The sequence below is a fragment of the Rutilus rutilus genome (genome assembly GCF_951802725.1).
Source record: "Rutilus rutilus genome assembly, chromosome: 1".
In the NCBI taxonomy this organism is placed as follows: domain Eukaryota; kingdom Metazoa; phylum Chordata; class Actinopteri; order Cypriniformes; family Leuciscidae; genus Rutilus; species Rutilus rutilus.
Window position 1 is genome coordinate 27,901,793 of NC_140209.1, and position 25,856 is coordinate 27,927,648.

The 25,856-nt window shown below is 38.5% G+C and overlaps 2 protein-coding genes across 4 annotated transcripts in view; both read right to left on the reverse strand.

Moving 5' to 3' along the window:
- Positions 1-12,503, reverse strand: part of LOC311277766 (uncharacterized protein) — a 25,116-nt gene extending 12,613 nt beyond the window's left edge. Inside the window, exons 1-6 of the mRNA XM_084388188.1 lie at positions 12,307-12,503; positions 11,893-12,171; positions 8,614-8,715; positions 1,186-1,269; positions 699-797; positions 500-580 (exon numbers count right to left, since the gene is read on the reverse strand). Of these exons, the coding sequence (XP_084244314.1) occupies positions 500-580; positions 699-797; positions 1,186-1,269; positions 8,614-8,715; positions 11,893-11,953 (427 nt within the window). The 5' untranslated portion in view covers positions 11,954-12,171; positions 12,307-12,503. The remainder of the gene's footprint in view (positions 1-499; positions 581-698; positions 798-1,185; positions 1,270-8,613; positions 8,716-11,892; positions 12,172-12,306) is intronic.
- LOC311277774 (histone lysine acetyltransferase CREBBP-like) overlaps positions 12,451-25,856 on the reverse strand; it is a 16,693-nt gene continuing 3,287 nt past the window's right edge. For all 3 annotated transcript variants that reach the window (XM_084388199.1, XM_084388200.1, XM_084388201.1), the window contains exons 2-6: positions 24,891-24,947; positions 24,616-24,715; positions 23,487-23,604; positions 13,705-18,238; positions 12,451-12,498 (exon numbers count right to left, since the gene is read on the reverse strand). In XM_084388199.1, coding sequence (XP_084244325.1) covers positions 18,146-18,238; positions 23,487-23,604; positions 24,616-24,715; positions 24,891-24,947 — 368 coding nt within the window. In that variant the 3' untranslated portion in view covers positions 12,451-12,498; positions 13,705-18,145. The remainder of the gene's footprint in view (positions 12,499-13,704; positions 18,239-23,486; positions 23,605-24,615; positions 24,716-24,890; positions 24,948-25,856) is intronic.

Genomic DNA, 25,856 nt, shown 5'->3' on the forward strand with positions numbered 1-25,856 from the left:
AATAAAACTTTGCACAATTATGAATTTGATTTCTGATCCTCTGTTTGCATACAAAGTCCCTTTTACGATTTTGATTTTGTTACCGTATGCTTTTCTGTACATGCTAAGGAATAATTATTTTCCAGTGACGATGAAAGATACACTTTTCTTAGAATAAATGAATAATCAAAGAGGTCATTGGAACTGATTAATTGATTGTTAGTAAATATGGATTATTATTAATATTTCCCCTTTGAGCTAATGTCTGTTATTCAAATATAATATAAAAACCTGACATTAATGTAACATCACATACACAAACACACAAATACACCATCATAACATGTTTCACACAATAGATAGACCTCAAAAGAAATTCCAAATAAAGCATTACTGGGCAGGTAAATGCTGACACTCAAACTCTCTTCAGAAAAGTAGAATAAAAGGGAATGAAAAGAATGAACTAGAGCAGATAGAAAAACATCAGAGTGATACGCAGCGCAGGTGATTAATACTGTACCACAATTAAATGACCATGCGAAGTTTACCACTGCCCAGAGTAACTGAAGAAACGCAATCGTACAGGTCCATCCCATACGATCTGTACATGAACAAAACATCAGCTTCATCATCACAGTAACAGTTTCTGTTCATTGACAAAGTTCTTCAGTGACTTTTGTAATTCACAAGTGTAACAACATTATTTTATATTATCATACCTTTTTCATTTTCCAAAGTTATGATGTAGAAATAAACCATTACAGCATTGACTGATAACATGATAATTATCCACACTGATCTCCTGACTGAAGGTGCACCTGAAAAACATGGTTTATATTAAAAGAAAGAGTCCAGATATCTGGGTTTGAAACTGATAAAAAAAAAGAATACTGTAAAATCAAGATGATACACTGAACATTATCAAACATAATTTAAAACATCTCACAAATGTCCCCAACAAATGATAACAGATTTAGTGTGTGAGACTAGAAATATTTCTACAATTAACTATAGCCTACATTCAAAGTCATCAAATATAAGAAATGGATAATCGTTACATGTATAATAGTTTCATTGTAAAAATTATAACTGCTAAATTAATAACAGTGAAAGAGATACAAGCATTTTGAATAATGTACGGATCACATTATGAATTCATGATTTATGTGTTTACATCTGGAATTAGATCATAATTCAAATACTTACAGCCCATCTTTTGGCCACATGTCTCATCCCAATTGTATCTTGTCACTATGAGAAACACTGGTAAAACTGCAACAATGAAGTATCCTGAAAACAGAAGAGTGGTTATATTCATACAGCTACTGGACTTTACTGACAGACTTCAACAGATAATATTTTCTTGTCCTATTACTCATAAATCAATCTCAATAGTTCGTAAAGTTGAATTTACCTCCTCTGGCAGATCCAAAAGCATAAAACAGGATGATGAATTGTAGTAAAGGTAGAACATCAAAGCTCATACCAGCCAAAACATCAAATATAGCAAGTATCTGTTCACTTCTCTCAATATCTTCAATTCTCACAATGAATTTAACCAACACTATAAGAAAACAACAATTAAAATAATCAAAATGGTTGATCTGATTTTAAATTGGAGTCATGATAAACAAGTACTGAACTCAGAACTCAAGTACTGAACTCACTGAAATCATTCATCATTTCCCCTTGAATATGATATAAACATGAATAACACACATACACTATTCAAAATCATTATCTCACAGGGACAAACAGGTGAAAAGCTTTACACACAGCCGTCAAAACATCAAAACATAAATTTTACACATATTAAAAACAAAGTAGACAATGTGAAAGAAATACTAACACTCATTTGCATTTTGAAAGTAAAAGATGTAAATTCTCACAAGTGAATGTACAGATTCACTTTACTGAGGGCAGCTCAATAAAGTATGAAATGTAAATGTAATAAATTCCAGATTCCCAGGTCTGGATCAAAGCCTCCCTTGCCCTCCTCCAGGTATGGCAACAACACTGAATAAAAGTCTGAAACGGGGGAACAGCAGCCTCAGCACCCTGGGAAGAAAACAAAGGAAGCAGCACATGAACGGGCAAAGCCCAGACACCGGCAAGGAGTTGTGGGCATACTCGGTCTACGTCAGTTGCTGACTCCAGGGGAAGGGGCTATGAGAGGACAGGCATCGAACCATCTACTCGAGAGCCTTGTTCGCACGCTTGGTCTGGCCATTGGCCTGAGGATGGAAGAGTGACGACACACTTGCAGAGGCTCCAATCTGCCGACACAACTCCCTCTAGAAATGGGACATAAACTGGGGCCTGTCAGAGACCACATCCTCCAGACGACAATGAATCCAGAAGACATGGTCAGAGACCACCCAGGCCATCTCATTAACTGAGGGAGGTTTGGGAAGGGCAACGGAGTGATGTTAAGGACCATGCTAAAGACAACAGAATTGCCACTGGATAGAGGGAGGCCAGTAACAAAATCCAACAAAACACCAGGACAATACGTTGGGCTAGCTATTTTCTGTACCAAGTCTGTAAGAGTTGAAGTGCCTAAATGGGAGCAGATGAAGACTTTGGATTTAGCAAACACCTCTTGTACAGCTGAAGACCAAATTAATTTAGATTTGATGGAGGTTAATACCGTCAAATGAGCCGCCAACTGACTAAGATTCCTGATAAAACGCAGATAAAAACTGGCAAATCCCGAAGATCTTTACGAGAGCCAGTTGTTGGCCAGTTATAAACAGCCTTTACCTTTCCAGGGCCCAAGAAACAGAACTGAATAGGCATGAAAAATGCACTTCTCAACTTTTGACAAAACTGTTTCTCCGGCAGCCATTGCAGCACTCGTCTGATGTACTGGATGTACACCTGGAAGGAACAAGAATAGATTAGAATGTCGTCCAAGATGAGTTTATTTATCATGTCTCTCAGCACGTCATTGATGAGTGCTTGGAAGACAGCCGGAGCGTTGGACAGGCTGAAAGGTAAAAACAAATATTCGAAGTGCCCCATATGTGTCTTAAAAGTTGTCTTCCATTCGACACCCTCCCTAATCCAGACCAAATGATAACCATTGCACAAACCTTACTTTGTAAAGAAACCTCAAAAGCTAAAGACATAAGAGGTAGGGGGCTACCTGTTCTTTATAGTTATGTCATTCATCCTCCAATAGTCAATGCAGAGGTGCAAAGAGCCATACATCTTCACAAAGGAGAATCCAGCACCCGCCGGAGAGGGGCAGGAATGGATAATGCCGGCTGCCAGAGACTGAGAGAGATATTTCTCCATGACCGCTCACTCAGGAGCGGACAAAGAGAAATGACAGGGCTGAGGCAGAGAAGTGCCAGAAGGTGAGGTCGATCCCACAATCATACGACTGATGGGGTAAAAGAGAGGCAGCCCAGGACATAATGAAGACCACTCGCAGATTGATGTATATCAGGAACCAGGGACAGATCAATTGTCTCTTCCTGCAACACAGACAAAGTAGAAACAACAGAAGGGGAGGCTCACTGGACTCAATTCCATACAATCATCCTAGCAAACATTGAGATCTATGAGGTCATCCAAACACTATGGGGGGCGCAGGCGTAAATCTCATCCTTAAAATCCTCCACAAGACTGTCTAAGAAGCACGTTGTCAGGGTTTGGAATTTGCTTTTGCCTTGCTGGAGAGCCTCAAGAAGTCTGGAAGCATCTTAGCCAAAAACAGACCGGTCAAAACCTTGATCATTTCAGTTTTAAAAAGGTGAACATCAGCAACACAGAGATTGAGCATCTCCAGTTGGCGGCCCCCCAGTCGCAAGTTCTTCCGGTGAGTAAGGAGATGACAAATGCCAGTTTAGATCTTTCCAATGCATAGGTCTGCGTATTGAATTAGACAACGAATGACATTGAGTGGGATCACCGGCAAAAACTGGAGCATTATCCACTCGAGCCTCAAGAAGACTGAGAGGATGGTCATCAGTCTGATGCAGTGAAGACACCAGTTCATGGTCAGAAAGCTAGAGATGCCTGAGTTGGCCGGAAAGTTCGGTGACCCGTTTCACCAAGGCATCCACAGACGAGCATAGCCTAGTTCCTCTTCTTGTCGGCCAAGCAAAACTCCTTGATGTCGACGTTCCACAGAACTGCACAAAGATGAGGGTACCTTCCTGTGGGTCCATGTTTGGCCAGAGTGTTCTGTCATGAGAATAATAATAAAATTGATCACAAAAGAAAAGGCCCAAAAGCAGAAGAATACTTAACAGTTTTATTTACAAATGCTGGAATAGTCTCTTGGACAAAAACCAACTGGCTCCAGACCAACACAAGTCGTCAATCAGGTCTCAGTTTTAATCAGCCAATAAATATGCTTACAGATGTAGGAATGGAGGATTCAATGACTGAGATGATCAAGAAGGTCAAGACCAGGCAGGCCATAAAACTGGAATTACTAATCAAAGTGGGAAAAAAATACCGAACAAAATCCGAATGAACTGACCAAGCAGCTCATGTGAGCAAACAAAAACACTGGCAAAAAAAGAGAGAAAAGACAAGAGAATAAATAGCAAAGAAAACAGGGAAAGAATGAAAACGAAGCGCAATCAGCTAAGCACAGTGGCCACGAGAAAGAAAGAAAACAAGGACAGGGAGAGCGACAAAAACTGTCATTGTGAAATACTGTGATCTCATGATGAAACATTCACACTACTAAACTTTTTTTTCCCATTTATATGCATTTTAAAGGAGTCATAACCTAGTATTACATTGGATACCTACTGCTGTATTATAGTCTTTCAGGCCCTTCTAAAAAAGAAAAGTGGAAAAAAAATAAACACAGACCTACTTTTACCCTTATTTCTGAAGGCATTATTGTCTCGCGAGATCAATGCGATGTTTTGGCTGTCGTGGACGCTCTATATGGCTCTGCACGCCAGTTGAAAGGGTTGTTGGGAGGGACAGCGTCATTAAAAATGAATTTCATCCACTGGTCCCTGATAGTTTCGTCCGATTTTGGGAGATAAAACACATTTACATGTTTTTTATGGCAATCAACCACAGAGCAAGTCCGGTCTGCACTCGGTTTCTCCATCTTTCTCGACTGAACTGAATATGAGGGGGAGAGGGGAAGTGCGGGCTTCCTGCTGCGGTGTCCATATATGGTATATCCTACTACCTCATGACGTCAAGAGGGAGCTGAAATCAAAATCTCGTATTTGAGTGCGCGTGCACGCGCGCTGGTTTATTTACCCTGAGGTAAACAAACGCTTCACTTTTAAATATCGGCTTCCCGGCCAGTGTATAATCGTTAGTCGATCATAACATACATTGATTCTCGTGGAAAAGTGAAAATTGCAGGTTATGACTCCTTTAATCAATCTTAAAATGTACACTTTGATGGTTTTTATATTTTGTGCCCATAGCAAACACCATTAGACTGATAAAAACATGATCTCACATATATCACTTGTTATTGATTGAAGGAATCAGATATTAATACTTACAGAAAATTATATAGAAGAGTTCGAAAAGAAGCGCCACTACAAAGTAGAGTATAATCATGACACCTTCAAATCCCACGTAATTCATACTTTTGTTCAAGGCAGATTTAAACAGAACGGGAAGAAATCAAGAGATAAAAAACAAATATTACTAATTTAAAGCCAACCAAAACATGAATACAATTAAAGACACCCTTTTCATCTCACATACAGTACTGTGCAAAAGTCCTGCCTAAATTAACATTATCAGTTAATGAACATTATCAGTTTTTTTTTATTACGATAAATTTGAGTCCTATAAAACCTAAAATGTACTAGTGACTTTGCTGTACTTTTTGTGTACAAATATTGAATGCCTAGTAATTGATATTGGAATTTCGCCCAATTTATAGCAACCTGTACTGTAAGTTGAATTTACTTCACACTAAACTGCTAAACGTAACTGGGTTAATGCAACAAAATGAATTGACTTGTCAAGTTGGGTCAACAAATTATTTTTTACAGTGAAGGAATTTAGAGGCACTTCAAGCATGTTATAGTGTCTAAGTGACTATAAATGATATTTTTAGTGTAATAACTGTAATACATGTAATACATTTTTTTTTTCACGATCAGCTGGTGTAGTTAACAGTGATCATAAATTCAGCACTGAACACATGAAACTGTCACACACTGTTAAAGGTAGGGTAGGTAATCATTTTTCTAAAAAAAAAAAACATTCCAAATTTGTTTAAACTGTCTTTATATACCAATACATAATTAAAATGTAAGTACTCTGAAAAAGAAAATATAAAAATCGAGTGACTGTAGACCTTTTAATCTGCAATAAACACAGCTCATTATTTCCATTCACTCCACCCCCTCCCTTCTGAGCTACTTCCAAAGCCACGCCCCCAAAACACATGAACGCGCGACGCCAAACGCTCAGGCTGGAACAAGACGCATTTATTACCTGAGACGAGTGGAGAGGAAGGAGCGCAGTACATACAGTGACATCATGTCAGAATCACATGTAATAAAATACCTAACTTTATCACTATGAATATAAACAAATAAGATTTCTTTTAGTACTCACTATCAAGCTCGCATATCGATAATGGTAAAGTTTCATTCGGTAACGAGCTATATTTATAAGGCAAAACTAAAAACAGGTTGCATTGATACACGTTTTTCCATTACCATCAGTTACACTGTGATGAAGGTGAATTTCGTGTTAGATTCATAACATATACGGTGTTTTGCATGTAAGAGTTTCCATGATGAAAACATTGTTGACTCTAATGAAGACTAACGTACACTCCGAGTCCGGAGACAAGTACCGCATCGTCGGTTCGAGGACAGGTCCGGGGTTGAGGGCGAAGCAGAGGAGGTCGTTCAAGAGTGCGGGCAGGGTCCGAGGAAGTAGTTTTTGCCTTGTTTGCCTTCGCTGACTGCATATGCAGGTGCTTTGAGCTGAATATTTCCGGGAACGGTGACATGTGATGAGTGCACGCAGGGCAGCGCGCGCAGTGGGGCTCGGGCACGAGACATGAAGGCATCTGATTGGTTCTTTACATTCGCACCGAATGGCAGTGATTGGTCAGAGTTTTTACTGTCCTACAGCTGCTACAGAGGTCTGATTTTCTTCATTCCTTTTTCTGAACACATAATGTATTGACTACTCTCAGGATGGAAGGACCATTTCACCCAGTATAAAAAAAGTGTTTCTGAACAGGATTACCTACCCTACCTTTAATTTACTTTTGGATTTGTTTACCTGAATAAAAAACAGCTGAGAAAACTATATATTCTGTTTCACAACTTGAATTTTGAATAAATGTTTTGATTTTGCCTGTAAAACAGAAAAAGATTAAATAATTAAACACAAATTTCAATAAAACACTTCACATTTTTTAATGGAAAATGTTTATATATATATATATATATATATATATATATAAATTACATTCACTCTATTTTGTCTAATAATCTGTCAGTCATCATAAATAAATCATACCTGTGAGCTCATTTACATATGGAGCCGTCCAGAGCAATAAGAGAAAATAAAGAGCAGAACAAGAGACCGTCTCAAACAGAGACCCTGAAACAAAACCAGATCATAATAACTGCTGTATGAATAAACAAATACTTGAATTATATTATAATGCACTGATAAACAATCAGTAGTGAAACATTCACCTTCAGAAACACCCCAGAAGACAAAAGCAAGACACATGATCAAATTTGGACAGATGACTAGAAACATCTGAAGACGGAGCACTAGATATACAGAGAAAAGACAAATTAACTCCAGTTTAACCAGATATTAAATTAAGTTTTAATTAAATATCGGTTCAACTTCTTTAACTACAAATGCTAGTAATTGAGCATTTTGACAAAATACAGCAAACATTTTTTTTTTACAAAGTTATCTGCATCTCCTGCGCCGCATCAAGCCACTTCCATAATAGCTGTTCAAATTAATGCACGGCATAGACTCAAACTGTAACTGTGTGCAAGACTCCAATAAAATTATTAGGTAATTATTCCCTTTGTATTTATGGCTATATCTATGATTGACTACACAACATTAAAATATTATTTGCAAATTTATTTTTAAATCATTATTATTATTATTTTAAATATTATTGTTCCAGCTTCCTGGTTCATTAGGGTACTCTTGTAAGCAAGCAGCAGTGGCTGGGATAGAATTTAAACAATAACCTCCACTTAAAAAGATGCAATCTTATCCTGTTTATGTAAAATGAGCTGCTCCCGAGCAGGTTTGAGCTCACGGACCTGTTGCAATGAAATCAACTCCAGGATGAGCTTTGAAGAACCTAACAATCCTGGATCATGTCAAATCGTCAACAATGAAATCCAACTAATTGAGGAATCCACGTATGAGGAACGGACCCCAGGTGATTTTTAAATGTGTTTGTATCGTTCATCTGCGTCATTTATCTAGTCAAGCTAGCGCGTGACAGATGCATGCCGGTTAGATATTTTTCTTTACAGTACATTTTACATTAGGCCTACTATTTTTAGATTTTACATTAGACACCAGGTGGTGACAAACACAGTAAAATTGTTCATTGTATCTGCTAAATTGCACATTATAGCAGATAAGAACACTGCCATGGCATTCACATAGACCTACCTTTACTTTGTGGTCTGCAGTAGATTATAAAGCAGAGCAGAAGTGCAGATACGGATGCAGAAATACAGAGAATCAACACCATTATGTGTGAAACAGAGAAACCTGTGAAACACAGACATCAGTTACTGAACAGTGTTACATTATTGTGAAGGATAGCCTGTATATTGACCTACAAATGTCATTACTATGATCTTTTAAGCATGAATGTGAATCATGAATAATGGCTCTTTTTTATTTATTTAATACAAGTAGGAAAATGAAGGACAACAAAAGGAAATGACAGGAAAACACTCCAGACACGTAGACGCGGTCGCCATCTTGCAAAAGTCAGTGTGTCGTCACTCACAGTAAGAATCAATAATGCCACAACATGCACAGCTTCTCTTTGTGAAACCTCCAATATTTAAATTCCAGAAGAAATTGGATAAACTTTTACAGGTGAGAATGTGTTGGTTTGTGTTTTTATATGTATTAACTTAATATTACATGTTTTTACCGTGGTACTTTTAATGTTTTTACTTTTACTATGGTAACTTTTTAATGTCATGTCAGCTGACGCCTTCGTCTTGTATTGTGTTAGTTTAGCAAAATCATCTGCAGAAATCTATTTCATAGATATTCATACATGCGTCTAACTGCTGTTGCAGAAGCTTAGTCAACTTGTTCTCGAATGTTCACGGACCGCTCCAATGGCGGACGGCTTACGTATCGCTGCCCATTAAAACGACCGCTAATGAGGCATCTATGTAAGGAATAATTGACGACAGGCCATTGAATTAATAAAAAAAAAGATGCACACCCGAGGGGGATATCGTAGCCACGCCGCGAAGCAGTTATTTTTCTAATAATTCAACGGCCTTGAGTTAATTCTTCCACCTATACTATGGTTACCACCACACCTCAAAACATAGTTCAGATGATGTATTTCAAGAGATTTGTCAGGCTTTTGTCCTTAAAGAGCATTCTTGTATAGGACTAATTTCTTACGCATCTAATCCCAAGCCTGTGTTGCTAATTCCAAAATGTAATTTACTCTTGCACACTTTTCAAAACCTTCTCTTCTCTTCTTAATCCTCCTCCTCCCCCTCCTTCATCAGCCTAACAGCTGACAACTTTGCCACATTCTTCATAAATAAAATAACCATCAGTGGCCAATTTTTCACAAATCGACAAGCACATCTTAACAGCTAACACATACATTCTCCCCTCCTCTCCACTCTCGGAGACAGAATCCTCCAAAATTCATCCTTTCCAATCACCCTACTACCTGTCCGCTTGATCCTATTCCCACTCATTTTCTTCAAGCCATTTCTTCTCAGTTATACCCACACTTACTCATCATCTACACCTATCTTCACAGTGGTACATTTCCCACAGCATTTAAGCAGCCTCAGATAACCTCACTGCTTAAGAAACCCACTCTAAATCTAGCACTTCTGTAAAAAATAACAGACCTGTATCCCTTCTTCCATTCGTTACTTAAACAATTGAACGAGTCGTGTTCAACCAAGTCTCTACCTTTATGCACAGAACAACCTCCTGGACAACATCCAGTCTGGTTTCAAAGCAGACACTCAACTCTCGGTTATTGAAACTCTGAGGCTGGCAAAAGCAGTTTCCAAATCCTCAGTACTCATCTTGCTAAATTTGTCTGCTGCTTTTGACACAGTTAACCACCAGATCCTTCTGTCAACCCTCAAGACGAAGGGCATCTCAGAAACCGCACTCCAATGGTTCAAGTCTTACCTCTCAGGCAGGTCCTTCAGGGTGTCAAAGCTAGACTAAAAACACATCTCTTTGACCTAGCATACACATAACACATTATAGACTTTTATAATTCAATGTTAGGCTGCATAGATTAAGTAAGCCGGAACCGGGAACACTTCCCATAAATCCTGATGTACTCGTTACATCATAAGAAGAATGGCGTCTACGCTAATATTAGTCTCTCTGTTTATCCCGAGGTTTCGCAGGATCCAGGCTGTATCCAGATCTGATGAGGGACCTGCGCCTGGACGCGACGACAGTGCAGTCCTGAAATGCCAACTAGGCTCTTCCCTGTGAAGGCCCCCCTTTCTACCCGTGCACCACCAACCCCCCTACCAGTCACTTTCAGACAAAACCTGCGCTCACTTTCTCCCTCCCATCTCTCCTCTGCTGTGTCATCTTCTCTTCCCTCACCCTCACAATTCTCATCTCTGGATGTGAATACTGCAACGGATACCTTATGCTCCACCCTAACCTCCTCTCTAGACAATATCTGCCCTCTCTCCTACAGGCCTGCACACGCTACTCCCTCTAACCCCTGGTTATCTGAGGTTCTTCGTGAACACCGGACCGAACTCAGGGCAGCGGAGAGGAAATGGCGCAAATCAAAAGACACATCTGACCTGAGTATGTATCAATCTCTCCTCTCTTCCTTTTCTGTGGATGTTCATGCTGCAAAATCTTCATATTTCCACAACAAGATCAACAGCTCCTCCAACACACAATCACTCTTCAAGACATTCAACTCTCTCCTCTGTCCACCTCCACCACCACCCACCTCCTCCTTAACTGCTGACGATTTTGCTAACTTCTTCACCAACAAAATAACAACTATCAGCAGTCAGTCCTCAGCGCCACACACACAAGTTCAAGGCATTAACGCTTGCTTACAGATCTATCACAGGCTCAGCTCCTTCCTACTTTCACTCACTCTTACGAGCCTACATCCCTTCCAGACACCTACGATCGGTCAACGAGCGACGTCTCATGGTTCCATCACAGAAAGCCACAAAATCACTTTCCAGAACATTCTCATTCACGGTTCCATGCTGGTGGAATGATCTCCCCACCCTCATCCGGAATGCAGAATCCCTGACAACATTCAAAAGACAGCTGAAAACCCATCTATTCCGTGAGCACTTAACCTAAAAAAAAAAAAAAAAACTTTCCTTTTCCTTTTATCCTCCCTTATCGGGATTATGCTACTCTGACCAATGCCTGAAGTTCGTATTTTGAGCACTTCTTGCGTTGTTTTTGCCTCTTCATGATGACTCGCTTAATTTAGTCCTAATTTGTAAGTCACTTTGGACAAAAGCGTCTGCTAAATGACTAAATGTAAATGTAAATACAAAACCGTTCCTTAATTCCCAGTTATGTTCTGGTAGCCCAGTGGAAAATAACACTATATGTAAATAATATTTGTAACTTAATGAAACTCACTCTAAATCTGGATATGTATATTTATTATTTAACAAAATTGGTGTCTTAATCTAGAATATATCTCTGACTCACCCAGTCTCTCCAATACCACCGTTGTATTGGCTGAAAGTACTCCAGCAAACACTTGACACATGTAAACTCCTTTGTCCTCAGTTCTGACACTCTTCAGTCTGAGAGAGAAGTTTCCTTTGGGGATTTCATCAGTGAAGAACTCAACTCTGTCTCTGTATCGCTCATCTGATGAACCTGGTAAAGTCTCATTGTTCAGGTAGAGCAGAACCAGAATATCTTCATCTTCATCTGTTTTCTTCCATGAAACCTCTTCAATGTGTTCAGGTTTGATGTGAGAGTCTACAGAGCAGTTCAGAGTGATGTCCTCACCATCATATGGAATTCTGATACTAGCAAACACTATATTAAATATTACAGTATAAATCTCTGTGTATTATTTTTTTTAATTTTTTTTTATATTGAGTTAACACTCACCAACATCTTTTATTTGAACCTCAGTCTCACCAGAATCCTGCTGACTGTAAACTTTACATGTGTAATTTCCCTCATCTTCAGCTCTCAGATTGTCCAGACGGAGGGAGAAGTTTCCATGTTGAATCTGATCAGTAAAGAAATGAGCTCTATCATGATAATCCTGCTGCTGGACCTCTGATCGACTCTCACCATCTTGATAGAGAAAGTATCAGACACTGCCGACATCTCACAGAAACATGTATATGTGACGAGTAAAACAGGAGAGAATCATCTAAAGTTGCTTGTATTTACTGATGATAATACATGATCACACATGTTTTTTTTTTTTTTTTTTTTTTTTCACATGTATCACATGTATTGATTTTATTGAAGGAGGAACATGTGGCTGGACACTTAATGCTTTTCCTTCACTCATTCAAATACATTTAAAACAAAACATCAATTAAAAGTCCATAAAGACAAACTCATTTCAAGCATTTCAGCAGAAACTTTTAGAGAAAGATTTTAAGGTCATGAAGATCAACATTCAGTCAATTGTGGCCAAACCTTTGACTGATATTGTACATTTAAATTGGACATAAATGATTTTGTGCTTTTTCTTTCAGCTTAAAGAGAGAAAAACAATGTACATACCGTCAGATAAAACTGCAATAACAGACACAAAAATGAACATAAGCAAGTCCATATTCATATGAAATTATGATCAAATCTAGGGATGGTCAGAGTGTCTGTCGAGCATATGATCAGATGTGTGAAGACAAGCTGTTGAAACATGTTTAAATTTCTTCCTATTGAGGAAGATATTTGTGGAACTGCATCTAATCTAGATAAGCCAGTTCTTAATAAATGGGAAAACATCACTATATACATTTAACAATTGAAAAGCATCTGTAAAGGGAGTGACCCGAAAACTACACCCCATTATTAACAGATCAAGACATTAACTTCTGCCTTCATAAACATGTTAGATGGATTATAATGACACAATGTCACATCATTCTACTGATTTTTATACTTTACGTTTTAATAAGTTTATCTTCAACACAGTAAATATTTTGGATTTCTTTTTTTTTTAAAGTTTATCATTCATAACTCAAAGTCAGCTTTGTTGATTATTGTGCTCAAGAAACAATTTTGTTTTAAACAGCAATTACACAAAATCATTAAGGAGAAGAAATATCTCAATGACAGAACAAATACTTAAATGTGTATTTTTAAAATCCATGTAACATTTTGCGTGATGGCCTTTATTTTTAGATTAATTTTGCTTATTTCTTTTGCTTCATTCTGTTGAGAAGAAATAATTAATAATTCTAATTAACTATGAAAAAGAAACACGTCTATTCACTACAAAAATAATGCTAACAAGTGTTTAATACAAAGATTGCGCTACTTTACCAGATCTCTTGCTCAATCACATCCAAACATTGTCTTGTCTGAAGTCCAAAGTCAGGGAACAGTTTGTCATGACAGCTTTTCTATCAAGCAGAAAGAGGAATCAGGAGATCAAGTGATGGTAAAAAAGAAGGGTTTATTAACGTTAGTTGCATCTTTCTCAAAGTTCAGTTTCATTTCACTTCAAGTGTTATTATATCAAACAAATACAGAGAATTACTGCTTCACAACATCATCCTGTGATGCTGAAAACCTTCAAATTATGATATTCACTTTTTCCTCTATATTGCAAAGATGATACAGCTTCAGTTTAACATTAAACAACAGCTTATAATACAGAGAGCAAAGAGCAATCGGAAAAGTAATGTAAATATATATAGAGAATATATATATATATATATATATATATATATATATATGAATGAAATTAATGAAATACACTTTATTGTCCCCAAAGGGGAAATTTGTTTTGGACTCAAGGGGCCCTAACTTGCACCCAGCGCAATTGACTTTGTACACCGACGCATGTATCATTCCTATTTTGCACCCGCGCACAGCAGACTTTTCCCTCCACAGACGCACGTCGGTTAACTAAGAAATACACTTGCGCTCCCCGGGGCGGTTCAGCGCAAAGAGGAGGCGTGTTCCGGCGCAAACGTTCCCTCATGCTATTTTACAGGTTTAGAAAACAATTGCGCCACTAACCGAAAAAAAAAAACAGTTTAAAGTCAGTGGCGCATTGCGCATGTTATTCATATGCTATTTTAAGGGCGCATGCTTGGCGTTAATCAATGTAGCGTGCACAACGCGCATACACTTTGATTCTCTCATCTACACACAGATGCAGCAGTTATTTTTGCAAATCATACATTATTACAATAGATAGATAGACATTTTATTATAAAAGCATACATCTAGCTTACACATTTACCCAAATTATCATACGCCTGTTTAACCGAAGTTAATTTGGGTGTGTTTCTCCATCCCCAACGTACCTGACGAGAACGTCTGTCTCCTCGGCCTTGAACCGCTCCTGTCGTGCGCCTGGCAAATCCGCCGTTATAATAGGAATCCGCTTTAGAACAAGCGCGCCTGCTCTTAAAAGTAATGTGAGATGTCGCTCTGACTGGTTTATTTCACGTTACGCCCAAACCACACCTATGAATAATGAAGCTACTTCAGACCAACCCCTTTTAGATTTGCGCCAGGCGCAAGAGTCATTTATCCCGGCGGGAAAATAGCAACAGCGCCAAGACCCGCCCACAAAGTTACTTGCGCTTTGCGCTTTGACACTTGCGTTTCAGATCGTTAAAATAGGGCCCAAGGTGTTTACATTGACAAAATCATTGGAAACATAAACAAAAAATTCTACACAACAAAGACATAAATAAAAAATAAATACTCATTTGCCATTTAACAGTTTAATTGAAAAAGGAATAAAAGACTTCTTAAAACGGTTATACCTACACATCGGAAATCTGTATCGTCTTCCAGAAGGTAACAATTCATACTCTGTGTACAGAACATGCAATGGGTCAGCCACAATTGTATGTGCTTCTCTCAGAACCGATTGTTCATACAATGACTCAAGTGAAAAAAAGTTATTTTCTCCCAATGGTCTTCATCGTTATTTTAACCAAGCGTGCAAGCTTCGACTTTACCTGAATTGTAAGGTTACCAAACCAAACCCTAATGCCATATCTGATTATGCTCTCTATAACTGCCTGATAAAACAACCACATCATTTTCTGATCCACACCATAAAATCTAAGTCTACGTAAAAAATACAGTCTTTGCTGCATACGAGAACAAATTGTATCCACATGAATCCCCCAACTAAGTGTATTATGGATACCAAGGTACTTGTAGGAACGTACTTGCTTAATTGATTTATCATGTAAGAGCACTGGTGTGTGATCACCTATTGATCTAAGGTCAAAAATCTTTTCTGTATTAAAAATAAGATGATTTAGATCACACCACTCTACAAACCTTGATACCGCTGAGAAATAAACTGATAAATCAGTATTCTCATACAACAGACTTAGTATCGCTGTGTCATCCGAGAATTTCACTATAAAATTGTTATAATCACAACTTGAACACTCGTTGGTATACAATGTAAAAAGGATAGGGGAACCGACACATCCCTGTGGAACACCTGTGCTGGTATTCTTCAGCTCCGATAAAGTGTGATTGACTCTAACCTAACCTGTTGGGTCCGATTAGTCAAAAATGAAAGATACCACCTGATTAAAAAAGAATTAACATTAAACATCTTCAATTTCTGAATTAAACGGTGGGGCTGAATTGTATTAAAAGCAGAACTAAAATCAACAAATAATAAACGTGCATTATGCTTTGGGATTTTCCAGTAATAAAGCAAGTGACAGTGTTAACAGCATCTTCTGTACTACGGCCCGGCCTGTATGCTAATTGTACAGTTAACTTCAGTCTTTTTTAAAATGGACACCTCAATGGACACTTCTCAAAACTTTTCATTACACAGGATGTCAAAGCTACTGGCCTAAAATCCTTGTTTTCACTTGAACCTGTTTTTTTTTTTTTGGTAATGGAACTAGATGTACCGCATGGCGGTACAAAATATGACCGCCGCTCAGGCCTGCACTGGCTTTCCACAAAAATAAATGACGTGGAGCAATTTGGCTGTATTGCGTGTTTATGTATATACCTAAAAAAAGTAGTAGTATGTGCATGTCTGTCTGTGTGTGTGTATGTGTGTGTGTTTGTGTATGTGTGTGTCTGTGTGTGTGTGTGTCTGTGCATGTGGATTTGTATGTGTGTGTATGGGTGTGTGTCTGTGCGTGTGGATGTCAGTGTGTGTGCATGCTTGCGTTTGTTTGTATTCCTGCATGTGTGTGTGTGACAGTATCATCCTAAACCAGCAACCCTTCGCTCAACAGCACCATCTACAGGCCGATGAGTGTACAGTCACTAAATGTGCACATAAATGAATTTATTTTATACCCCCCCATGGATGAAATTCTACAAAACGTAGCAGAGGATACCCCCAGAGGATGTCAAGTTAATCATACACATGAAATATGGTGCAGTTCTGAACATCTCCACTGAAGATAGGGGCGATTAAAGCAGAATAATATTGCATTTTCATTTTTTATGGGAGGGGCGCAAATCACAAATGAGTGATTATGGGCTAGGTTGATGTGGGCCCTTAAGACCAACATACCATAAAAATTTCTTCATCCTCGGTTCAAGTAGTTATTTTTTGGGTTTGGGGGGGCCCAGCGCGGGGGGGGAGTTGCCCCCGGGGACCAAACGAAATTTTTCCGTTAAAGTCTAGTGGGGCTACATGCCCACCAAATTTCATGTTCCCCGGTGTTTCGGTGTCCCTGGTATCGTCGACGGAAAATTCAGTAGATTGACGGGAAAAAAAAACTAAAAAACTTTGACAATCGATTATGGGCTAGGTTGATGTGGGCCCTTAAGACCAACATACTTTGCAAATTTCTTCATCCTCGGTGCCACGGTTCAGGTAGTTATTTAGGAAAAACTGCATTTTTTGGGTTTGGGGGGGCCCACCGCGGGGGGGGAGTGGCCCCCGGGGACCAAACGAAATTTTTCCGTAAAAGTCTAGTGGGGCTACATGCTCACCAAATTTCATGTTCCCCCGTGTTTCGGTGTCCCTGGTATCGTTGACGGAAAATTCAGTAGATTGACAAAAAAAAAAAAAAAAAAAAACTTTGACAATCCCTATATGACCGCTTTCGCTAGCTACGCTAGCGGCGGTCATAATAATCATAGATTTTTTCCATAGATCAGGTATAATATGAGAATCCAGATTGCTGAAAAATTGGACACCATGCCACAGTAAGTTCTTCGGCACAAGATTTTAACAATAATGCAGAGATACCATCAGGACCTGTGGACTTCTTGGTACACAGTCGACTAAAGATTAAACAAACTTTCTGCTGGTCCACAATGACCCTATCAGATGTGTTCTCAATTACAAGCGACTCCAAAGCTTCTCTACATTCCAGTGCACAGTCCTGTGTGTCAAACCTGAGGTAAAAGTCATTTAATTCATTTGCTTTCCTCAGGTCATCATTAGTAATAAGACGGTTACCCTTTGTGTTCATATTAGTCATAATTTTAATGGTGTCCCATAATTTCAATATATAAATATATATATATATATACTGTATGTATATACAGTACATAAGAAAAACGATAAAATAAGAATGGAAACAACATAAAGCAAGAGCAACACATATGTAGCTATGTTTGCTCTCTTGCAGTTATACATTCTGCCTGCTATTATACACTCAAATTAGATCCAGTATGTCATATACATTCCGCTTGTCACATGATTGATTTGTTCCAAATCTAATGTGACTGTCAATGGCTTGCTCAGGTCCCGTAGAGTCGTGCTGGTGAAGGCCAGGCTGTTAAGGATCCTGAGTGCTCATGGCCGGCTTTGACAGTTTGCCCTTCTCCTCTCCATCAGCTCCTTCTGGATCTTGTAGATCTTCTCAGCAAGGAAGTGGTAATACTCATCCTGAACACAAGACATTATGTTCCAAGACTGTTCAAGATGGCAGTTAAGCCTCTCATAAAGAAATCACAATTAGATCCAAATGATTTGGCAAACTACAGACCCATTTCAAATCTTCCATTTATGTCTAAAATACTAGAAAAAGTTGTGTCCACTCAATTGTATTCTTTTTTGCAAAATAATGATATGTATGAAAAATTTCAGTCTGGATTCAGGCTCCATCATAGCACAGAAACTGCACTCGTTAAAATTACTAATGACTTACTTCTAGCTTCTGACCAAGGCTGTATCTCAATATTAGTTTGACTTGATCTTAGTGCTGTGTTCGACACTATAGATCATAAAATACTCTTAGATCGACTACAATAATCACACTGGTATTCAGGAACAGGCATTAAGATGGTTTAGATCGTACCTATCAGATGACTACCCCTATCATTTAAATTGGGGGGGGGTTAAGATAATATCAGTAAATTATGGAGTGCCAGAAGGATCTGTGTTAGGCTCTTTGCTATTTTCAATAAATATGCTACCACGTGGTAATATTATAAGACATGTTGATGATCCTCAGTTATATATTATATCACAAACAGATGAATTCTCTAAAATATCTAAGGTGACAGTGTGTGTTAAAGATACAAAATATTGGATGACCTGTGATTTTCTTCTATTAAAGGGGCTATATGCGTTTTTCTGAAATTTAAACTCGCGACTGACACCTGTGGCCAAAAAACGGAACTGCTCTTCCTTTATGCTCGCTCTGGTACGTGCACACTTCACAAGTCATCCACTGCAAAGAAGTCAACATTATGTTTACAGAGGTAAGAACAGTCAAATACATATATTGTTTGAGAAACTAAGTTTGTTTGCTGACTAGCGGTGGTGGCAGAGTGATCTGAAACGTTTAACATGAACGCGCTTGACGTCACATCCGCAGACAGCGCGCGAAAAATCCGACCCGACAGAAAATAGGAAAAATAGGATACAGGCTTATAGGTGCACCCACTGTGAGCTGACAAGGTGTCAGTATGCTCATCAGGAGATGTTTGAGTCATAAATGGTCAAATAAAAAGGCTATTGTTACGTTTATTTTGGGGAAAAAGTTGCATATAGCCCCTTTAAATTCAGCTAAGACTGAAGTATTACTTATTAGACCAAAAACCTGTACACAGAATCTCTTAGAATATAATTTGCATTTGGAAGGATGTACTGTAATTTCATCCTCTACAGTTAAAGACCTGGGAATTATATTAGACAGCAATGTGTCTTTTGAAAATCATATTTCATGTTCCAAAAACAGCCTTCTTCCACCTTAGCAACATTTCTAAGCTCCGGAACATGCTAACTTATCTGTTTCTGATGCAGAAAAGTTAGTTCATGCATTCATGACCTCTAGACTAGATTACTGTAATGTATTACTAGCCGGTTGTCCTGCATTCTCAATAAACAAACTACAATTAGTCCAAAATGCAGCTGGTCAATCTAAACTTACTAGGTCAATCATATAACACCAATCTTATCATCTCCACACTGGTTACCTATTAAGTTCCATATCAATTACTAAGTATTGTTACTGACCTATTAGGCCCTAAATAGTTTAGTTCATAATTTATGTCAATTTTAGGGTTAGTGATGTCACCAACCAGGGAGGAATGTCCAGTAGTCCCTACCAGCCGTTTGCTGTAGTCCTTAAAAAGCAATTTCTTTAAAAGCAAATATCTTCCTTTGCTTTGAACTTTGAGCGTTGTAACTTTGCAGATGTTGTTTATGCTCAAACAGCAACATTACACACTAACTAACTAAAGTTAGAAAAGTGAAATCATAATCAACAAGTGAATGTTTAATCTTTAATAAATTTTTAGCTAACAGTGATTTGTATATGTACATTTCTGAAATACATAACTGTTACCTCATATAACAGATCACTCTAAAATAGGGCTGGGCGATATATCGCATGACATCGACTACGTTTACATGCAGCCAATAACCCGTTCAAAACCGGAATATTAGCAATAACCCGGTCGCGCACGGCCATGTAAACACCGGCAAAAACCCGGATATGATCCCTGGGGTACCCCTTTTCTAACCCGAATATTTGGTCATGTAAACGCGTATCGGCATATCCCCATCAAAAGGAACATTGATTTGTGTTCTGCGCATGTTCTATTCGCAAGGAATCTTGGTCTTTTGAGTAGAGACGGCGCATACAGAAACCCGCGTGCAGTATACCGGAAGTAAACAAGAAGTAGAGGTTAACATGGCGAGACGCAACACAGCACCACACTTTTGGAGCGAGGAGGAAAGCGCAAACAAAGGCGATCGCTATCTGCCCCGAACTATTCATTATCCGCGTGTTGCTGCTGTTGTTGTTGCCTTTGGATACAGGAAGAAGAATCGGAAATTACGCATATTGCGTCTTAAGGTTGTCCGTACGTCCAGGCGCTAACCGTGCGTCGCCGTTTACATCGGGATATTGCCAATTGATAACAAATTCCATGTATACAGGAGTAACTCTCTCTGCTCACGCATGTAAACGGGTTATTCCGAATGTTTCAGAAACCCAAATAGTGACCTTAACCCGACCATAACCCTAATTTGAACAGTTTGAAAACGTAGTCACTGTTATGCGCATCTCGTCAGTAAAGCCGGTTCCTTGATTAGTAGCAAATCGCCTTCACCTGCTTTCAGATGGAGCGGCATTTACTACACAGCAAAAACTCCAGTGTTAAATTAACACTCCTGGGAGTGTATATGATTCCACACTCAAAAGTGTAAAGTGTTAAAATATGAGTGTTAAATTAACACTCAAGAGTGTTAAAGTTAATGAGAGAATTAAGTGATTAATTTAGTGATGATTGAGCATTATTGAAGACACCTGATGTTAATAAGCAGAATCACTGAAGGAGAAAATCACAAATTGTAAGCCACCGTTATGGCGATCATTGTTTGCTTTAGTTGGGCTCTTGACCCTTATATGTTTACTTTAATATTTACTGTTGTTTGTCTGCTGTTATTGATTTATAACAGTTAAATGAACAAAGTAAAGTGTGATCTGATAGTGTTGGTTATGTTTTTACATAATCATGCTGAGATCTGAAAAATGAAACTTATAATAGTTTGGTTTATCTTGTTAGCAGCAGCTTTGTGATTCTACAGCATATGATTATCAGTATTTTTCTTATAATTTAAAATATTTAATAAACATTGTTCTGATCAAAATACTTTCAAATGAATTTACTTAGAAACACAGACATCAATAATCAGCCTGTGAATCTCAACAATGGTGACAATAATAAAGCATGTTGCAGTGGCTGCCACCAATCACAACTCATTAATGGCTCCCATCATGCATTGCGGTATAAATAAATTATTATCTGAATTGTCTATGTAATTTACTTTTCCTAATTGAATATTCTGCTCGTCACCATTGTTGAGATGCATAGACTGAATCAAATTTTTACCCATTTAGTGTTTATAAGTGCCAGTGCCAACAATTATATAACAATACAGTTAAGTCAACTTTATACTGTAAAACATGTATAACATGTAAAACTATGAATACAAACTTAAATAGTAAAGGCCATTTGGCCTTAGTTTTGTCTTCTTAAAACAACATTACAAAAAAAGGATTGCACCTTCTGCAAATTACCCACGGAAAACAAAAATAAATTAAATGAATATAAAATATCAAGCCAAACAGGTACACAATGTATACAATTTATAAAAAAATAAGTGTAGCTTTAAAAAGGGGAATGTTTTATTGCAAATATGTTAAAAAGAACAGCATTTTGTTTCTCGCTTAGGCTAGTTGAAGTATATAGCACGTTTTGTAGCATTATATTTTTTTGTTAACTGAAAATGTTCTATGCTCAATTACTTTGGTAGCCGATTATGTCTTCCCCAAAAGTACGAGTGGATTTGGAGAAGCAGGCTGGGGAGTTTCATTTTTTGTTGTTGTCTGTAACTATTTGGCAGACGTGACAAACAAGGTCTCGCAAAGACTGCAATGCAATATTTGTTCCTCCATCACGTCCCGGTGTATACAGTGAATGCATGCTGAAATTATTGTTGCGTGGCTACATAAAAGTTTGAGCATATGTGATGCATTGCCGCAATTGGTCTGATTGTGTGTGTGTGTGTGAAGGGGTTCTTTTTTAGGCTATACTCTCTTGCAGTTGAACATGAATACATTTACTACTTTAAAACATCAAAGCTAAACATCATATCTAGTCAAACCGCATCACGACATCACTACAAATACAGTATGGGATTAAAATCAGCGAACATCAATGTATAGGCTTCGGCACGGGCGGAAATATTGGCGCTGGGTTAAAAAAAATGTGGGGGACAGAATCGTTACCTTGTTTCAGCGACGCTGGAAGGAAGCGATCCCAAACTTTATGGACATCTTTACTCTCCGCCATCGCGCCAACTAAATTCAAAATGTATCACGCGCTATTGTGCTTCCTGAACACTGAACAACGGTCCGTGTGAAATCAGATCCCTGCGCGTATAGTGTGCGTCATAGGAATTTAACGAGGCTTCGAGGCCGAGTTTTTGCCTCGAGGAATTTTTGTAATCGAGTAAATCGAGTAACTCGATGAATCGTTGCAGCCCTACCAACACCATCAGATCACTTTTTTTCTTAGTTCATCTGGCAGTTATAATTCAGATACAACAGCCAAACAAAATCTAAAGTTAATAATATAAGGGTCAAGAGCCCAACTAAAGCAAACAATGATCGCCATAACGGTGGCTTACAATTTGAGATTTTCTCCTTCAGTGATTCTGCTTGTTAACATCAGGTGTCTTCAATAATGCTCAATCATCACTCAATTAATCACTTAATTATCTCATTAACTTCAACACTCTTGAGTGTGGACTCATGTACACTCCCAGGAGTGTTAATTTAACACTGGAGTTTTTGTTGTGTACAAAGAGCCGTAGTTAACTGACAAGCTGAGCCATATCGCATTAATTATCGCTGGCGATACGTCCGCAATATTAATGCGATATGGCTCAGCTTGTCAGTTAACTACGGCTCTTTGTAGTAAATGCCGCTCCATCTGAAAGCAGGTGATGGTGATTTACTACTAATCAAGGAACCGGCTTTACTGACGAGATGCGCATAACAATGTGATGCGATATATCGCCCAGCCCTACTCTAAAATGTAATGTGCATTTTCTGTAAAGCTGCTTATAAAGCGCTATACAAAAACAAGTGAATTGAATTGAAAGTTTATATCCTTACCCTGCTGTTGGCAGACTCATAGAAGTTCCCTTCCACTTCGCATGCGTAAGCGACCAAGTTCACAAAGCGTCTGTCCAGCAGCACTGCTGGGTCTGGGGCCGGGAATATGGCTTGAACCCTGCAGGAGAAGCATTCATTACAGGCAGTGTTGGGAAAGTTCACTTTCTACATGAACTAGTTCAAAGTTCAGTTCACAAATTTTAAAATGAACTAGTTCAGTTCATAGTTCATACTCAAAAAATTTTGAACTAAGTTCACAGTTCCAAAAATGAACTAGTTCATAGTTCTTTTTTTCCATGTTGCTGCAAGATATTATTTTTTCAAAATGATTGCCACAGCCCATATAGATAATTATTTTATCAGTTTTAACACTGAAGCTATGCGTCAGATTTTTCCCATCCTCACCGACCTGTGTCATAAAACTCGTTTAAATGATCATGACGCCAACATGCTGCTTTTTGTTTTGACTTGCAACGTTAGTGATGAGTCGTAAATGAACAATCCGTTCGTTGCGTCTGTCACGTGACAAATGAACGAAAGACTCGGAAGGTAAAGTAATTATTTATGATCCCTGTAAACGATTTTTGACTGCATTATAATGATTTCTTAATTCAGAATATGATCAAGATTGCGTAAGTGGATGTGTTCGGGGAATTTGCCAGTTAATGGTATAACATTTAAAGCCCCTTAAATGAACGAAATGACTCGAAAAAAAAATTCGTTAATTTTGATGAACGAGATCGAACAAGAGAGTCAGTAGACACTGGTGGCTGGTGTTGCCAGATTGGGTGTTTTCCCGCTACATAATAAGGCCTGTTTACGGTGTGTTTTAGCCGGGTTTTCGCCTGGAAGGCTCTATAGAAATCTGGCACTCTACTGAACGAAGTTAAACTGAGAGAGTGTGCCGTTCACAGACACCAGAATGAACGAGTTCACAGTATCGTTCATCAGGCAGTAATACAGTACGTTCAGTTCACGTTCGCCCAAAATATGAACGAGTTCATGAACTATCGTTCAATGAACGCGTTCAGGCACAACACTGATTACAGGGGCTAAAAATTGCTCAAAAACAACCAAAGACACCCATTATGATGACAGCATGATGAGAGATGGTTCCTTTTGGACTCACAGTTTGTGCACTAGGTGATTCCTCAGGTCCTGACTGGTGTGCTCATGCCAGGGTTTCATCATGCTGGGCATTAACAGCGGTACAGATGCAGAGAGATTCCCTGTGATGGTTAAACATTTTGAAGGATTAAAAGTTTTATCATCTCCAAGTCAATATTAATCTTTCTTATGCTCACTGAAATGATCAGACAATTGAAAACCCTGATGTGCTTGTGTGCAGTGAAATGCAAGATGAGGTTAGTAATTGATAATATTAATGATGAATATTGTACATGCCGTTGCTGATGGCGGCCACAGCTGGTTGAATGTCAGTGTCAGGAGAGTTCAGTGTCACTGTTAACAGCAGGAGAAAAAAATACATTAAAATAAATAAAGTCTGCCAATTGATTCACAACCGTCTATAAAAATTAATTCCAAGTTTTCCAATTTTTTCTGTCAAGCAGATTTTAATGTTGTCCATGTGCAGATATTGGCTAAAGTTATTAGAAAATGATTTCTGTGGGGTTTAAAAAGACTGCTAATGTTACTACAAGCCTGAGAACCTATTGGAAGAAAATAGCCGCATTTCCACTGTCGGGCCAGTGCGATCCAGTGCTTTAAACGGGCCGTGCCGGGCTAATAGCACCGAGCCTGCGTTTCCACTGTCGGGCCAGAAGCTCCACAGCGCTTCACTAAAACACGCCCGTAACACGCCTCTCTGGAACAACGTCACACTACTCATCATTGAACCAACAAATGGAAGTTTTATCAGACAACTAATCAGGGGCCTGTTCTTCGTACGTTGCTTAAAACATCCGAGATCAAATGAGACATCCAAGATGATATCATTGTGCTAATCATGATCTGGCTAACTCGGTTCTTCGAACACACTTGCCGGATATGATTAGTATAGCTGGTTTAAGTCATCTGAGATAATTGCGCGTTCATGCGCTGGTTAAAAGGGGATATGTATCGATAGTAGAAACATTGATCAGCAACGCTGCTATTGGCTGCTCAGCGTGGGAGTGGCCAAAGAGCGCGCTCAGTTTTTCTCCTTAGCAGAGCAAGAACTAATAGTCTAAGTTTATTCGGAATTTTAATGTTTAATTAAAACGCCAGGGAACACCTCAAAGTCTGCAAAAGCCAGGAGAGAGGGCTGGCAAAAAGTAGCAGACAATTTAAATCCGTTAGAAGTGGCCATGTTAGATGTTTTTATCACTTATTAGCCTATATTTTTGTATTTTAATAATTGCATAATTACTT